Below are 18,461 nucleotides of genomic sequence, written 5' to 3' on the forward strand. Positions count from 1 at the left end.
TGGACTACTGCATAATAACTCCTGTACTCTTTTACACTTCCACATTCTTTAGACACCAAAGATAAAATGGGTACAAGATTATTTGCTTATTTAGAATAATAGAATAACGTAATTGGAATTTATAAGGCCATTGAGTCCAACACCTTGCTTAATGCAGGAATCCAAATCAAAGTAGATCTAACAGGTAGTTGTCCATTTTTCTCTTGAGTACCTCCAGTACTGGAGTGCTCATCGCTTCCCGAGGTAATGGTTTCTACTGTTGTACTGCTCTAACAGTTAAGAAGTTTCTCCTGATATTTGGCCAAAATCTGGCTTCCTATAACTTTAGCCCATTTTTATGTATCCTGTACTCTTGGGTGATCAAGAATGATCCTCTGTGTCACTATCTTTCAAGTATTTGAAAAGTGCTATCTTATTTCCTTTCAGTGTTCTTTTCTCGAGGCCAAACATGCCCTTTCTTTAATTCTTTCTTCATAGGGCATGGTTTTCATCCTTCTTGCCCTCCTCTGAACTTGTTCATGTGAGATAGATAGATAGATAGATAGATAGATAGATAGATAGATAGATAGATAGATAGATAGATAGATAGATAGATAGATAGATAGACAGACAGACAGACAGACAGACAGACAGACAGACAGACAGACAGATAGATAGATAAGTACATGAGAAGCTATTTTATAAATTGAGCCCTATACCATTATTCAACCAATTCATACAGATACGACTTTAGAAATAGCTACTATATTTTAAATCAAAAGTACACTTCCTCATAGTGGAAGACATGTGTTTAAATGACTTGTGTACTTGCACCCGGTTGCTGCCTGTTAATGGATAAACTCTAGATCCTCGTTATCTCTTTTTAAGAGATATGTATCTTTAAACTGGACTTGGACTTGACAGTCCTTCAAGCAGAGTATGCCTACAAAGCACTACCTGTTGTAAAGTAAGAGACATGAGAGATGATCATAATGGTTACAACAGTCCTGACATGCATGTATCTTACACATACAATTCAGATTAAAACAGAGCCATCTGTAAATTATTTGTGTATGTTAAATAATCTTAATTAGATAATAGACGGCTGTAAACCAGGGCAACATTTTAAAGTGTTGATAGTGAAGTAGAAAATATATGAAGAAGGAAATGGTCTAGCACATTTGAAAACGGGATATATAGTTATATATAAATCTGTCCCAACCATATATGTCAATCAGCCTATAAAGCCAAGCATGAAGAACAGACTGATGATGAATTGGTGATAATTCTCACAACAACTTCTCACTTCCTACTTGGTTTTATTGGCAACAGATACAATCCACTATTCATGTGCAGACCTTTATTTAATCTAATGTTCTAAAACAACTAATACTTCATATCCCTAAGTAAATGGATTGTGTTATCATAACATTTGAGTATAAGCTTCATATCTGGAAGTCAAATATTGATGGTGCTTTAAAAAAAAAGCTCCTGCTGGAAAAGAATCAGACTTGTGTGGGAAAGAATGTGAGACTTTAATCCATTCCATTAGAAAAATCGACTGATTAGTCAGCATTGATCCAGAACCTTTGAGTTTAAATGCTTATCTTAATGTGTGCACAGAGCATTTGGTTGCAGCCCTTAGCCCCATGGCAGTGGCTATATTTAGCTACAGTGGTGCCTTGCTTAGCGATGTTAATTCGTTCCAAAAAAATAGCTGCTAAGCGATTTCATCGCTAAGCGAAAGACGGTTTCCCATTGAAATGCATTGAAAACCGGATAATCCGTTCCAATAGGAACGAATTGCCGTCCTTAAGCAAAAATCGCCATAGGAAACATTGCTAAGCGAAATGTGGTTCCCCAATTGAAATGCATTGAAACCTATTCAATGCATCTCAATGGGGGAAAAATACTACAACAAATTAAAAAAAAGAGTCAGAACAAAGTCAAATTTGGTTAACAAAGGGTTTATTAAGTGCACTTTATGATTTCAAACATTTTAAACAGTAAACTTTAACTTTATAAATAACAGAAAAACATTTTAAAAAACAGCAAACATGAGGCTGTTTAAACCATTGTTAAGAGAAACAGGGGGCACAAAATTTAATCGCTATGCAAAGCATGGTCCCAACCATCGCTAAGTGAAAATCGCCCATAGGGACCATCGCTAAATGAAGCACAAAAACGCTCTGAAAAAAATCATCGCTAAGTGATTTCATCGCTAAACAGAGCGCCCGTTAAGCGAGGCACCACTGTATTCTGTTTATAAAGCTTTGCTTAAACTCTTCTTCTTCAGAGAAAGCTATGTTAACCATTGTCCTACATTTGTTCTTGAAAACATACAACAGAAAGACTGCAACCATTTTTCCTTTTATCAGTGACTAGTAGGTGACCAATGCATAAAAGCACCCAACCATGTTGCAAGGGATGGTGCTTGAGGCTGTACTTGACAGCAGATGTTTGCAACTAAGTCTGAACCTTCCTCATACTTGGCACAGTCGTCTGCCTTGAATTTCGGGGGCTCTTATCTACAGTTTTTCTGCAGTATCCATGAAGGGGTGGTGCCCAGCCTGATGAAGTGGAATTTTCTCCATGAAAGCCTGCAATTTGTTTTATTTTTAAGTGGTTCGACCCTGCTCTTGCATTTGTGTAATCTTGAGGATCACACGGCCTTTTCCTGATTTTCTTAGTGTACGGATAATCATAACTTTGGCATATTCCTGTCCGAAATCTCTCTTCCCCTCAGGCAAAGCAAATGCTGAGGTGAAGAAGAAAGTATGGGCACCAGGCAACCTGTGGATAGAACATCCGCCTTGAATTTGCCAAGCTCCTTGCAAATGTATTTCCACTCCCTTGACTTATATCGCTACGGAGGGAGGAATTTATAGTTTTCAGATCAGGACTGGAAAAAATAAATGAGAAAGAGTATTGGGGAGAATATACATTGGAGTGGGTGAGGAAAGGATTAATCTTGTCAGCCTTTTTTTTTTGTCACTACATTTAATATTCCAAGCTCTAATGTCCTCTGCAACTGCCTCTCCATCCACTCATGAAGTATGAAGTAAAAACGTAGTTGTCTCCTCCTGTTGTGTAGTTCCACCTAATTCTTATTCACCACAATAAAACCAACACAGCCATCATTTGATTGTTCCAGTACTATTCAGATCAATATTGTATCTGAATAAGCTTTCATTAAGGCAATATTTCATATTCTGTTTTTAGAATTGCTCATGGATACCCTTTGAAAATCCCAAGTGTTTTTGTTTTGCATTCACCCGCACCGGAAACTTCAAAGCTCAAGCCCTTTCCATTCTATGTAATGGAGAATTGAGCTAAATTCTTCAAAAATAAATCAAAATAACATTTTCATTCAACATCTTGCACCCAGTCACAACATGGTGAGAAACATGGACGTAAAAGGTGAGGGGCTCCCTAGCAAAAAAAAGTTGGAAACTTAACATAGTTGGATATGAGCAGGATGCAAAACCAAACTCTGAGTTAAGCACTGAAAGCCCTAAATCTGGAAGTATATGTCTGTCCACGTCTTCCACGTTCATTTTTGCTATAATCTCAAGGGTAAAGTGGGTTTTTTTAAATTCTAAATGTGAAGAAGCAAATGATGAACTGAACAGAATTTATCCCTTAGCTATGTGTCTTTCAGCTGGTCTAAGAGAAGAAAAAAGTCAATTGTCTTCACGGAATTATATACTATATATTCATTTCACATATTAAGTGTAACTGCTTTCCATGGAAGGAAGAATTTAAATATGATGCTTTTTACTGTTTATAGTGGGCTAAAGCCCACAGTGATTTTTTTTTGTATGATCTTCCCACATGAGACCCACCATTTTTATTGTCTCTAGACTGGGGAAGATGATTACTGCAAGGAACAGGCTTTTTGGCTCTGAAGAGGTCTGGTAGCTGTGGTGATCGTGTGCATGGCAGAAATGGGCACAACTGGAAACAAACAAATGAACTGTTCACAACTGCCATCTCACAGCTGTCATGAGTACATTGTAAGGGCCTGGTTTTTGTTCTTAGCATAAGATAAAGGGCCAAACAGAGTCCAAAAGAGACATCAGCTGAGGTACGTTTCATGCAACTATGTTCAGAGCAACTCTGTACTGGGGTAGTTGTGCTTTTTTTTTCTCTATACCTCTGTTAGATTTGTTTTGCCCAGGCTTGCAACACCAGACTTTTTTTAAGGGCTGAATATGCCACAGACAGCTATAAACTCACAGCCATAGAAGAAATGCCTTGAAATAGGAAACCCTCTGCTATAACAAAGGCATCACATACTAACATTAAAGTCGTACTTTATCATATAAATGTCTTAAACTCTTCTCAAATTTTATTGAATCTGATTAACGGAGGATCTAAATGGATTGGGCCTCAAAGCAGCATTCTGAAGGAAGTACAAAACACTTTGCCTTCTCAACGCTTTTGGCGGCTCAGTCTGGAAAAAAAATATTGTAGCACAGTTTCTGTACTCTTCTCCCTGGACTATTCGCAGACTAACATGATTTATTTTATTATTTGCATGTTACTGTAAGCCATCTCAAGCTTGGACAAGACAGAATATAAAGTCTCTAAAGAAATAATGATCATTTAAGGGACTTGGAAGGGACCCCAAGGATCATTAAGTCCAAATTCCTGTCATTGCAAAACATTCATAGCTAAAGCATCCCTTATAGATGGACACCCAGGCTCTGTCTAAAACATTTGGGGAGTTCACTAGTGCATAAAGTATTCTATTCCAGCATTCAATATCTCTTACTGTCAGGAAGCTCTTCTTAATGTTCAGTAGAATTTTCCTCTCTTGCAACTTGAATGTACTAGTTTTGATTCTGTGCTTCAGAACTATAGAACACAAGCTTGTTCTATCTTCCACATTGACACTGCCAAAATATTTGAAGATGGTCACTATACCACCTCTCTTTTCTTCTCCAAACTAAACATGTTCAGCTTCCTTACTTGATTCTCACGAGGCTTCTCCAATACCTCTTCTATCCTAACTGCCCTGCTTTCAGTATACTTAAATTATGGCGCCCAGAACTAGACACAGTATTCAAGATGAGGTCTGACCAAAGCCAACTAAAATACTTCCCTTGATCTAGACACTACACTTCTGCTGATGCAGCCTAGAACTGCATTCACTTCTTTTGTCGCCACCACATTATATTTACCTTGTGGGTAAATTCAATTTCTGTAAAGGCTTAATGACAATAGTTTCTGTTACCTATAGAAATTAGGGACAGAATAATTCAATGAGAACACACACACACACACACACACACACACACATACAGAGCCAAATTATAGGAGTGAATGCCTTCAAAGAGGCAGGAGATAGAGCAGCCCTCTCCCCTCCCTGCCATTCTTATTCCACTTCTCCATCAGGCAGCAAGAAAAGTGCCCTGTTGCACTGCAGGAGTCACAAAGATGCACAGCCTTTCATATAAGTTTATAAATACTATCCTACATGTGAGTTTACTGTGCTATATTAAATATAAGATTCATTTGGCACATATACTCCACATCCTTTCAAGAAAGAGTGCACAATTCTTCTCAGGTTGGAGACAATGCACTGCAACTGCCAAGGCAATTAACTTTTACTTATCTAACTATGTTCTTACTTATTACTTGGAATCCTGTTGCAGAGTTCTGTGTGCACAACAGGGATGATATCATAATCAGTGGCAAATTACCAGTGGCTAGAGGCAATAGGCTCATACACAATGCCACAAAGTTGCATGCACTGATTAGTACAATTTGCCACTGTTGATGGTGCCATCAATGTTGAGCACACCAATCTGCCCAACAGGATTTCATCAATACTTAATATCTGTCTTTCTCCTAATACAGGTGCCCAAACCAGATAACCAGCTTAAAACTCAGACATATAATGAATCAACCACTGAATTAAAATATTAATTTTTAAATGATTTAAAAAGTGGAAATAAAATGACAGTATTCCATATTAAAAGATCATTCTACACAGTGCAGTCAGTTCCCATAAGCCTGCCTGAACAGAAATTTCTCTGTCTTTTGATGAAAGGATACCAGGGGGGTAGCAACCCAGCTTCCCTTGCCAAGGCAGTCCTTCAGCCACCATCAGTTCTCACTGGATGTCCTTGTGGATGTCCTTGTTGGTATGACCAAAAAAAGAACCTTTCCCTGAAGATCCAGGCAAATAAAATACTACTGTCTTGAAAGACACATCATTCACTTTGTAAGGGTGATCTCTCTACATGACTCAAGGCCACAACAAACAGGAAGGTACCCTTTTCACCCACTGGCAATGCCATCCGCTCAAATCCAAATGGCTATACTTAGTAGGAAGCCCTAGGCAAGCCACAGTCTCTCAGCCTCAGTCTTCTCCTGTTGAATTTGGGGAATAATAATACCAATCACTAGCTTGTTGTAAGGATTACAATAACAAGATGATTCTAATTGAACACTTGAGAGATCCATATTGATGTCACAACATATGAGTCCTCGTTGTCCTGGCTGGGCTCCTCCAGCAACTTAACTCAACTGCAATTTTTTTTATATTAAAGATCAAAGCTCATGAAAAGTGAGCAACATTGCCAAGCAACACTGCATTCCAGTATACACATACTGATAAGCTAGTCTTGTCTCACTGAAGTAAAGGATCAAGTCCCCCAGTTAAGGGGTTAGTGGATATACAGTTTCAGCCTAAGTCATAAAATAAAGAAGAAAACTGTGGTTTCTAATTTTTAAAAAGGCACAATATAACTATATTTCTTAAACTACTGGGTGCAAAAATCACACAATAGTATTTCTGAGAGACAAGATTTTTTTTTTAGTGTCGACAAAGGTTTGCAAACTCATGCGGCTTTTCTTTTTCCATCCTTTAACTGTCTGAGAGCAAAGCCTGCTTACCAGAACTTTTGTAGTATAAGCACTGTTGATGGCAATTGCATTAACCAGCAAATCCAGAGTTTTGGCTGGAATAGAATCTGGGTCAGGGATCTCTTTGTAATGGACGTCTCCAATATAGGCTTGTACTACTGTCATCCGGTTGGTTGTTAATGTCCCTGTTTTATCAGAGCAGATGGCTGTAGCATTACCCATAGTCTCACACGCATCTAAATGTCGGACCAGATTGTTATCCTTCATCATTTTCTAAAGAAAGAAAAATATATGTAAAAGCTCATTTTGTTAAATAGGTTGAAAAAAAATACTTATGCTAATAAAATGCATGGTAACTTTTTAAAGGAGGACATATGCACTGAGATTTGTACAAACCTATATTTGCTCTTCTTAAATACATATAGGAACCTTAGGTCTGCTGAAGATATTGCTACCAGTTTACGTAATTCAGCAATTAATTTCATTTAAATATATGCCAACATTTCTATATTTTAACTTAAAAGTAACATGTAATAATGAATTCTACAATTGTATATAACATCCAGCTTCAATGTCTGATATTCCAACCACTACTGAAATTTGATTTGAAAATAGAGAATGAAATGTTAGGACAAAAAATAGGAATGAACATATTTGTACTGAGATATTTGGTGAGGGTAAAATATGGGGGGAAATGATGACGTCTGCAATTAAAAATAACAGTCCCTGATTTAAGCAAGACCAAACACATTTAAATGAGAAAGACATACACCAATTTCACTTATAAATTTGGAGCTTCCAGAAAATGTATTTCTATTCTAAATGACTTGGGTCAAAACTTACATGAAAGACTGCATCTTTCAGGTGACTCTACGAGCCTGCCTGGGTTTTAAAATTATCAGGGGAGACCCTTCTCTCAGTCCTGCCACCCTCACAAGTGCATTTGGTGAAGACATGAGAGAGGGCTTTCTCTGCCACTGCTCTCAAACTGTGGAACTTTTCATAGTGGAGGCCCGAGCCAACCCTCTATTTGCTGATCTTCAAAGAGCAGGCAAAGACATTTCTTTTGAGGATGTCCGCTGCCTATGAGGGGTTTTTCCTTAAAATGGGGCTGCCATTACGTCTTGGGTTCTTTTGAAGAAGATGTTGGATATGAACATTTTAAATAAATAAATAATACCCCAATAGGCTCATTGTGATTTACATAAAGGTTTTATTTACAGTTTTAAAAGGCTTCACAATACCCGAGATCTGTCCAAATATAACATTCCATTCACTGTGCCAAACAATGTCGAAGTCTTCTTCCTGCCATTATCTTTGAACTAACAATAAGTTCTGACTCCAGAGGAAAAAAAACATGTGTTAAGAAAAATTTGGCTTATATCTATAGTTAAGGGAGTGTTTATAACATAAATGATCCTGTTTAGTTTGCCAAACATCACACTGTTGTTTTATTTCTTTCAAATTCCAGACTCCACACTAAGACTATTCATTTATAGACCACCAAGGAGCCACAAAGTTACACAGAACTGATACAGGTTTAAAACTTGTGACAGCCATGATATGCAGTCATTCTCTGCCTCTTTCTGGCCACGGGGCGATGAACAATATGAAAGAAATAGGCAAAATCAGTGTGGTTGCATAACAAACCACACTGAGTATACCCTTCAGGTTTTTCATTCAGATAACAAACCACTTACTGGGCAACAAATCCAAGACATATTACCAGGTATACCCAAACTGCGGTTTCGAATTTGCCAAAATATTTCTCACACAAGCTTGTCACATTTCTGCTCACAGCCGTGCGGCAGGAAGTGCAAAGACCAGAAAGAATACTGCAGATCTCTCCTTCAATGCATGGCATAAACAAGCGTGGGATCTTGATTTATTGGAAAGATGAACCATAAGTAAAGAATACAGGTATGAATACAGATTTCAATAATTTTACTCCAATGGAGCTTCCATTTATTACTTATGTACAGCCATATGGGAACAATATGATGAATCCTCCATGCACTCATGGTAATATTTGGACTAACATGCTGGAGTGCCAAAACATCCTCTGTGTAAAATCTTTGATATGCTAAATACTTTTTTCTTTACTGAGGTATAATTAAAAATTTCAATACAAGTCCTATACAATACAAATGACTTTTTTAAAAGAAAGGATATATTGGGGAAGGGATATTGCCACACAATGAAGTAGGTTTCATCAGGGGATAAAAGTGATTGAGATTTCCTCCAGAATAGCCCATAATGGTTTACTAGCCAATTATCTTATATTACAATAATTATGCATTCAGGATTGATCATTATTTATTTATAACAGTATTAAGACAATTACTTACTTTTACAGAATAAGCAAGGGAAATGGTAACAGCCAAGGGAAGTCCTTCTGGGACAGCGACTACAAGCACAGTAACACCGATTATGAAGAACTTGACAAAATATTGAACATAGACTGGAGTGCATTCGGTGAGCCATGGCTTCTTCTCAACTACAAAGTTTTCAATAGTGAAGTACAATACTAAAATGATGACAGTGATGGCAGACATCACCAGACCTGAAACAGAGAGACAAATACATCTTTGTTTATTTATTTATTTTATTTATTTATATTATTTATAGGTCACCTTTATCCCCATAAGAGACCCAAGGCAGTTCACGGCAGATGATAAAACAACAGATTTTAAAGCATGGCATAAAGATCACATTTCAAAAACAATTAAACATATATTAAATTTAAAAAAAAACGTTTAAAAATAATTTTTAAAAAAATTTTTAAATCTGTAAGTGCAAAAAACACACAGCATATCTGAGATAACTTACTGCTTAAGAGCAAGGTATTTGCCTGCTGATGGAAGGACAAAAGGGGGGGGAGGCCAACCTAGCTATCTTTTACTTTAATAAATCAAGCGGTTGTAGTAAAACCCTTTATATTTTCTTCTGCAAATGTTACTTCAATAGTGGTCATTGCAGATGCTAATTAAGACCAGCTAAGGAGGTATTACACATGCGCCTGATTGGGCACAACTTCCATGCTTGAACTACCATGTAAGGTGGTGGTGGTGGGGGAACAGTAAGATTTCAGCCAGTGTCATTTTTTAAAAGGTGCTTTTAAAAGGAACAATGGAGAATAAAAACAAAACCCTAAAGTTTTATACAACAGCACATTATATATGTCTAAGTTGCATTGAGCTCAGTGATGCTTCACTGCATACGACTACAACTGAGATAAGGACTACAGGCTCAACAACAACAAGAAAAATCCATAATATGAGAACACTCTTGAGAGAACCATTATTCTCCATGACAAGGAACACTGGAGTTCTTGTGCTCATACACAAACATTGAAAAGTCAAGTGAAAATCTGCCTGCCTAATCACCACTCACAAATGGTTCTGCCTGAATATAAAGTGGATTCCACTACTGCCATTATTGCTCTCCTTCTTTTTATGACGTTCCCCCACCACAGCTGGGACTGAGAAAGCAAAGTGTGGGGAAAAGAGAAAGAGAAGATGGCAGGCCCACTTGGGGGGAATGTGAGAGAGGGCCTTCTCTGTGGCTGCTCCCACACAATGGAAAGACCTAGCCTTGGAGGCTCTGTTGGCCCCCCTCCCTCTTGTCCTTCTGGCAACAAGTGAAGCCCATCCTTTTTAGACAGCTTGCTAACAATCGGGACATAAAGAGTCTTATTTTCGGATACTGCAAATGACAATTATTTTATCTGTGTTTTAATACATTTTCACTAACTGTTTTGATATTATTATATGTTCAATTGTTTTCTAATGCAATAATTTATCATGCTTTTTGTTGTTTTGTTTTTAATAATTTACGAGCCATCTTGGGTCCCTGCACTGGGAGAAAGGCAGTATAAAAATGAAAATAAGTTAAAATTTAATTATTTTAATTATCCTGGAACTAGAATTCATCACTGTAACTCAAGGCAGAGAATAATCAACATTATTCTCTATTGGCTTCATCATGGATTTGGATACCCCATCAAAGTACACTGTAATGCTGATTGCCTTTACACTAATTATTTATTTTTATTATTTTATCTGTTACATTTACATTTCTCTAATGAGATTAAAGCAGGACATATATAGCTTTCTTTCTCCACAGTTACACAAGTCCATGAAATGTGACAAGCTCAAAGTCACACAGTGAGCTTCATAGCTGAATTGAGAATGGAACCCCAGTCTCCCGACTGCTAATCCAAGACTCTCAGTTTAGAAACCATGGCTTACACATCAGAACTGATTAAATGCTATGTTCCCATCAAACAATATTAAGTATTGATACCAAATAAATAAGTGAAATATTCAACAATGTTTCTGAGAGTTTTCATTATTTCTATTTCAAGTTCTCTAGATTTCTTTGCTCCACTCTTCTCTTTGGCCCTCATTTGTACAACCTTATGGCTTTTAAACAAAGGCTACATATTTCTATACATACAATATATTCTATTTTTAAACATGAAGAAAAAAGTATTAACATTTCCCTTCTAAAAATCAAAAGTCTTATTGACAATATTTCAAGTCTTTAGCTCTAAATTTTTTAAGATACATCTCCAATAAAATACATTTAACATATTCCTCATTGTAATGTCTGATATATCCTAACAAATGTACATCATACCTGCTTTGCCTATTTGTACAGCCAACTTAGTCAGTTTCCCCTGGAGAACAGATTTTTCTTTCTTATGCATGTTAGCCTTCCTCTTGTCTTTATCATCTCCTTCTCCACCTTCTGCACTCTTCAGTGGCTGCATCTCCATTGCTGCAGCACCATCCTGTTGTTTGGCTAGCGGTGCAAAAGAGGGCAAGGAGCAGATATAATTATTTAAGAAAGTTAGTGTAAATTTCAACTCGTAATTTTTTAAAAATAATACAAGTGTTATATTTAACCTCTTAAATCACCATTTAAACCATAAACCATTCCTCAGTATTCATATTACGAAGGACCAAAATAAAAGATAACAGCAGTGCTGCGAATGTTTGGTATTGGCCTTACATAACTAAAAATAAATGTACAGTACCTCCATCAGTTATATAATGTAAACATGTAAACCTTAACCTTATCTAATGTAAGCATGTAAACCTTAACTCCCATTTCCCATCATAATACAATAACGGTGTCAGCACAGATCCTTTAAAAAACCTTTAAGCAGTACAAACTGCTTAGAAGCTATCAAACCTTCTTGTTAGAGGTTTTTAAATGGAGACAGCATGATCACCTAGTACTATAACACTATAAAACCTGTTTTCTTGTATCAGCATAGTTTCTATGTGGTCTGTGAGATAACTGTCTACTCCATGAACAACATCCAAACACTAACATCCCTGCACTACTGATCTGATGATCAAGTAAAAGCTTCAGTTTTTGTTCAAGCCATGGAAGTCACATATGCTAGTCAGCTCATTAATGCAAAAATATCTCTGTTACCACCCAACTACTGTATGTTAATGACCTTTATTAAGGTGATTATTATGATTTGTACTTTGTGGATGCTGATGTCCTCAGTGACTGCTCTGATTCAAATCTCTGACCCATTGATAACAATCTGCCAATGGAGTTGGCATCTTTTGCATCTTTTGAATTGGGCTGCTATGTGAGATAGTTTATGCCATAGTAAAAGTAGTCTTTCAAAAGCATTCCAGTTTCAAAAAATAATGCTCAAAATGACAATGCATTAATTTCATCCTGTTAATTGGAACAAAAGACAAGGAAAAGAGAGGTGAGAAGTGATAAGGCAGAGATCAGTGTTGAGAAGTCCAGGGCAGTTCTTGTCTGAAGGCTATGCCGTAAAAGCTTCACCAGCTCAATGTATTTATATAATATTCTCATCAATGTCAGTGCAACAACCAACATAAGCTATGGCCAAGTACATTGTAAATGTCAGCTGTACAACCTCAATCAAAATGAATGGGAGACGTCCAAGATTCTTACATCATTTTAATGGTTTTGCTGACGAGATGTTCCCAGTGCCCACAGATATTAAGGTGTTTAATGGGTGAGTCTGAAGCACACGGTGCATTTAATTTTTTAAAAAATGATAATAATCAATTTTGTTTTCTCCAAAGAGGACTAGTCTAACAGAAGGTCAACATCATGTTTTCATAGATTTGTCTTCTTAATGATTCATGTATATTAAAAACACATAAAGTTGTGCTTAATTTTTCTATACCACTTATTCTCTCTGGAAAGGGGGAAAAGTTCAAAACACTGCCATTAAACAACTGAACAAAAGCAGTATTAAATAGGGCAAAAGATAGATTACTTAGCAAGGAAAACAGGACACCTTGGTTTATAATGTACATAGATAATAAATACAGAAGAAGATAAAATGTTATAATTGAAGGTTACATCTTGGAAATTGATGTGTTTCATGCACAGAGAGCGTTATAAGCTAGAAATGCCTTTGATGTTTCTGCAGCCACGTTTGCACAACAGAGAAGCTCATTTTCAACTCAAATATTTATTGCCTGTTCAGCTGTTGCACCATCACTGCAACCAGTACCGTACTAACAATGTGCGCGCTCTGTTGCATCCTCACATAGCGCCAGGGTTTTCAGCTTATACTGTTAAGAAGTTCACATATATTTAAACTGTTTAACCCACAGCTTTTGAAGAAACCTTAGTGCATCTAGAATACCTGAAAGGGAGTATTATCAGTGCTGCATAGTAATAGCCACATAAACGCAACATCATGGAGCAAGCAGCACAGAAGTGAAGGAGCTGCAACTCCAGAAAAGAAGGTTCGTGCAGATTCCACAGCAACACAGTGGAACAAATGTCAGGGCCTATAGGGCTCAGTGGAGCTGATACTAGGCTTCCCCATTTTTAAAGATTAATGTCTTTTTCTGTGTTCAGCACTGTAAAGAGATATGCCAGTCTAGGCAGCTGCGGGCACCATTCTTCCTCCTTGTCTACAATGTCTCTTGGTCCTGCTCCCATCACACATCCCTCTGATGCCCACGACCACCGTCTCTGCCCATTCATCCCCTGGTACGCTTGGTGGTGTAGTACCAGGAAGAGTAACTGGAGTACAACTTACATAGTGACTTTTGAAAGAGCTCAAAGTTAGGAAATTTACCCAGTTTGGCACTGGCTTTGGCTCTGGTCAGAACTCTTTGAGGCTTTCAGTATGACCTACCAGAGAGACAAATTCTTGAAAGACAGTTGTGACAGCTCCCTTTGGTCAGAACCAGTATATCAGCATCCACGGTTTGTGGCTCTGACACGAAAGCTTAATGGATCCAAGAAATCATATGAAAAGGATCTTTCTCATGTCTCTTTCTACATTCTCCACCTTTTCTGCTCAGCTGAACTTTTGGGGGGCATGGTCATGAATACAGTATGAAAGAAATATAGGCTAAAAGGTATAAGTTGCATAACAAAACTTATAAGGTGGCATGTGAAGAATTGTTTCAAGTCTGTGCCCCACTTCCAGTCTGCCAGGCAGTCCTGAGGCCATATGACCCCTGTTGAGAATGGCTGATCTAGACCACTGCTTCCCATAGCTGGGTGCCCCGATGTTGCTGGCCAAAATCCCTCCCAGAATCCCTTCACTATTGGATTACTTGGGTGTCTAGGAATTGAAGCCCAGCAATATTCAGAGATGCATGATTGCCAACCACTAATCTAGAGCCAGGTATAATTGGACATATTATCTGGAAGAGTAAACACACAAGGTTCTTGTACCAGCTCTGATATAGGCTCTGATCTGGACCCCTTTTACCCCAGAGTTTCTTTGGTCATTTACGGCTATTTTTTCACAGTATTATTTTTCCCCCTGGATTCCCCTGATAGTTACTTGCTAAGCTAAACTTAAGCACATGTTTTAAAAACCCTTCTTAATATGAAAGAAGATTACCTTTATTCTGGTTGTTTTCCATATTTCCATCCTGCATTTTACCTATATGATAAAAATTGTAACAAACAACAAAGAACAGACCGTAAACAATCAGTACACAAAGACAGAACACGACAACATGGATTTAAATAAAAAGGGCTGACACAAGTTATGAGCATGTTTTAAATAAAGTTTAGTGCAAAATTTTATGATGACTTTATATGCATGAAAAAGCTTCCAGGGCAGACAAAAAAAATTAGAACCAAAGTTATCATTTTACCACTAAATCCTCCTCTGTTGCAGTCATAATAGAAAGCCACATACATTGAAAGCCACACACATTTTGGGGCAAGATTAACAATTTATGTTATACAGGACCTACAATGATTCAGCATGGCACAAGCCACTCTTTTTCAAGCATTCTGCTATCAAGAAATACCTTCTGTATTGATACATTTGCCCAAGAATTCCACACACTACAACGTTCACACATACATAAAACACTTAATTCACAGAGACCATTTAACAGGTTTGTCTGATCTTATTGTTCCTTCACAAAGATTAAGCAGGAACACCAGAGGTTAGAAAAGTTACTTTTTTGGACTACCAGTCATCGTAATTCTGGGAGCTGTATTTTTTTTCCCATTTTATGGTATTAGTTCAGCTGAGCTTGAGCATTGAACACAAACTCACTTAGTACAGGAAGAAAGCTCATAACTTAACCAGGCAGTCTCTGAGCACATATAAGCACCTGTCTTAGTACTGTCTAATCACTGTCCCACTCTTTGATGCCCACTGTCCTATCCTGAAGAGAGAAAAAAAAGATTCACAGTGCAGGAAGGGAGATACAGTAATAGGTTGCAGCTTCTCCATAGACGGGCCCCTGGGCTTCCTCAATTACTGTTTCAGAGAAGACGCTGTCTGCTAGTGAAGTGTCTTTCTGTTGAATATAATGAGACTGGACTACAAGCCACATGATTGCAGGTGAAAATGTTGCTGGTACTTTCAATTGAGGATCATGAGTCTTGTAGTCTAAGTTTCATGATCACCACCAAAAAAGAAAGAAAGAAATCCTGCTAGCATCATTACATTGGCAGTTAGAGATGGATTAATTAATCAGTTTGTTTACAACTTAAGTCTAAATCAATCTATTCCAAACTATGATAATTTTTTTCATTCTTAATTTTAGTTCTTCTCATATAAGGAAAGTTCATTTACAAAACTAATGTGTTAATTGTTGTGTCTAGACAATAAATCACCTGTTGTTTTCTGTATGGTGTGTTAATAATGCAATATTAAAGAGTTAATTTTTTGTTGCTTGCAATTTTAGAAAAATAGCTAAAAATAAATAGTAAAAAATAAAAATGCTCCCAAATGATCCCTAAGTTAATGTTGTTAGAAATGCTTACAACATTAACTTAGGGATCATTTGGGAGCATTTTTATTTTTTACTATTTATTTTTAGATATTTTTCTAAAATTGCAAGCAACAAAAAATCAACTCTTCAATATTGCATTATTAAAACACCATACAGAAAACAACAGGTGATTTATTGTCTATCAAAATATATATCAAAATATACTGTTACGCCCTTGTTATGATTGTAGTGTTTTACTTCCAAGATTTGTAAACACTGAGGGCGTATTAAAGTTCACATGAAATTTGTACACACTTTTGCATGCAATTAGTACATGCAAAATTAGTACATGCAGTTCTGTATGCAGTTTTACCTACTGTGCAAGGTTGCGAAGCAATATTTCTAATGTAATGAAATTCTAAAACTTCGATTTCACTAATATATGCATGCTTAAAATGACAAGAAGGCCAGCAAGTTTAATTTAGCATAAACTTTCAACAGACACAGTCCTTGAAAATTATGGCAAACCATACTTGCTTGTTTAGATTCTAAATCCCATTATTTGTCCCATCTAGATATACTGAATCAGTGAGGACTTTGTAAATCAATAATTACATACGTTCTAGTGATTCAATAAGTGTACTCTAGCTGTTAATTACACTGGATTTAGATCTTTTTTGATTTTGCTGCAGCAGACTCTAAATGGGTACCTCCCCAAATCTATATACATGTTACGTGTAGTTTCATCTAGTGCACTTTCCCTTATGCACCCTCCTCTAAGTGTGCAATTTTCTGTACACATTTTTGTGCATATTTTGAAGTAGAAAACATCTATTACAAAAAATCACAGAGATGTAAATTTCAAAGGATAACTGGGAATTTGTTCATTATTAGTTTGAAAGTAAAACATGAGGTAGGTTTGCATCAAAATGTGAACCAAATTAAGTTCCCCAGCTCTGCTGGCAAAATCATCCTAAGTTTTGATAACTGCAGGGAAAGTGGACAGGGTTTGTGTCCTTCTCCATCTTCAGAGGGGAGCCTTCCATGGTCTGTAATGCTGCCTTGACCCCCCTGAGGTGAATATGTTTTTCTTTTGAGTACAAACACTGTAGCAAGTGGTATAAGAGGGTTGTGCCCTTTTGAGTCTTTTGAATATTCAACACCATTTTTCCTTAAGTATTTCATTGTTTAGGTAGAATGAGCAAATGGCCAGGTTTCAACTCTGCATCTGCCTATTCCGAAATCAGCCGTACTTTGACAGAAAATGTCGGCTGGCAATCTGCAATTCAAGGTTCAAGCTCGCTTCTCAAGACTAATATTTTAGTTAATAAACTTTGTCCAACTTCCAAAGAATCTCACTTTTTGGGGTTACTGTCCTAAATTTATTATTTTCCTGAAAGTGCAGGCCTTCCAAAGCCCTTGCTTTTTCCATAAACTGCTGAAAACTGAGGCACTACTTTATGATCTGTACAAAAATAATTTCCTTATTAGAGAAATGAAATAATTATGTTACAATATGAAAATATAATTATATCATTTTTGTAACAGAATAGTAGTCTAAGTAGGGAGCTGAAAACTGCTGAACATGATCTGTTTGCAGTATAGACGTACAACAGACTATATAATCCAATTATTATTGTGAGAAATTAGGTTGCTTAAATCAATACTCTCTGATTACCAATATTATAAATGACCTAAATAAACAAACACTGCCATTAAAATCCCTGATGACATCAGTCTTTAGGATTATAGTCACAGAACTAGTTTTGAAAAAAGTGAAACACTCTGCAAATAAAATGTATTTCAGATATAATCAATTTTAAACTGGTGGCTTCCCCAGAAAACTATACATGTTTGCACAGTATGTGTTCACTCCTAATTTATTTCTGTGTGGGATACAGAAACACATATGAATTTATTTTCAGACATCTCTTTATTCCCTTCAGAGAAATAAAGAAGGCAACACAGGTATGTACAAAGTCTGTTCACATACAAAGATCTTGGGATCATGATAAAAGTCCATTTTAGGAAAAAATAGTTCCTAAAAATGTATGAATGTTACAAGCAATTATTCATATGACTGATAACATTTAAAAGATTATTCTTGTCTAATCAGTAATCATGAATCTGTTTTCTATCATATACCCATTGGAACCCATATACTGTATTCTGAAGTAACATGACTAATATCAAGAAAATACATTTTTTTCTATAATACAAAATAGCATATTTTTAAATGGTTATTTTAATTTTTCATATCTTGTTAAGTTTACCTTGACAGTACTTTTGTATACAACTGCTGTAATTGCTAAAGTCAATTTAAAACTTCTGTCTTCCAGGTTTATAATATTGAAGTCTACAATGTGTCAATATAGCTAATAAAGGCTATGC

General features: G+C 36.6%; 1 protein-coding gene across 40 annotated transcripts in view; it reads right to left on the reverse strand.

The window, feature by feature from the left end:
- ATP2B2 (ATPase plasma membrane Ca2+ transporting 2) overlaps positions 1–18,461 on the reverse strand; it is a 522,267-nt gene that overhangs the window by 55,262 nt on the left and 448,544 nt on the right. For 34 of the 40 annotated variants that reach the window (XR_013541723.1, XR_013541722.1, XR_002301733.3 and 31 more), the window contains 4 exons: positions 14,735–14,776; positions 11,497–11,661; positions 9,204–9,418; positions 6,886–7,128 (listed from right to left, as the gene is read on the reverse strand). Coding sequence is in view for 36 of the 40 variants with exons in the window: in XM_078385427.1 (XP_078241553.1) it covers positions 6,886–7,128; positions 9,204–9,418; positions 11,497–11,661; positions 14,735–14,776 (665 nt within the window). In the remaining 4 variants the exon portion in view is untranslated. The remainder of the gene's footprint in view (positions 1–6,885; positions 7,129–9,203; positions 9,419–11,496; positions 11,662–14,734; positions 14,777–18,461) is intronic. The other 6 variants (XM_078385438.1, XM_020806608.3, XM_072989740.2 and 3 more) reach the window with 1 other exon arrangement.

Source organism: Pogona vitticeps, chromosome 2, assembly GCF_051106095.1.
Source record: "Pogona vitticeps strain Pit_001003342236 chromosome 2, PviZW2.1, whole genome shotgun sequence".
NCBI classification, from domain to species: Eukaryota; Metazoa; Chordata; class Lepidosauria; order Squamata; family Agamidae; genus Pogona; species Pogona vitticeps.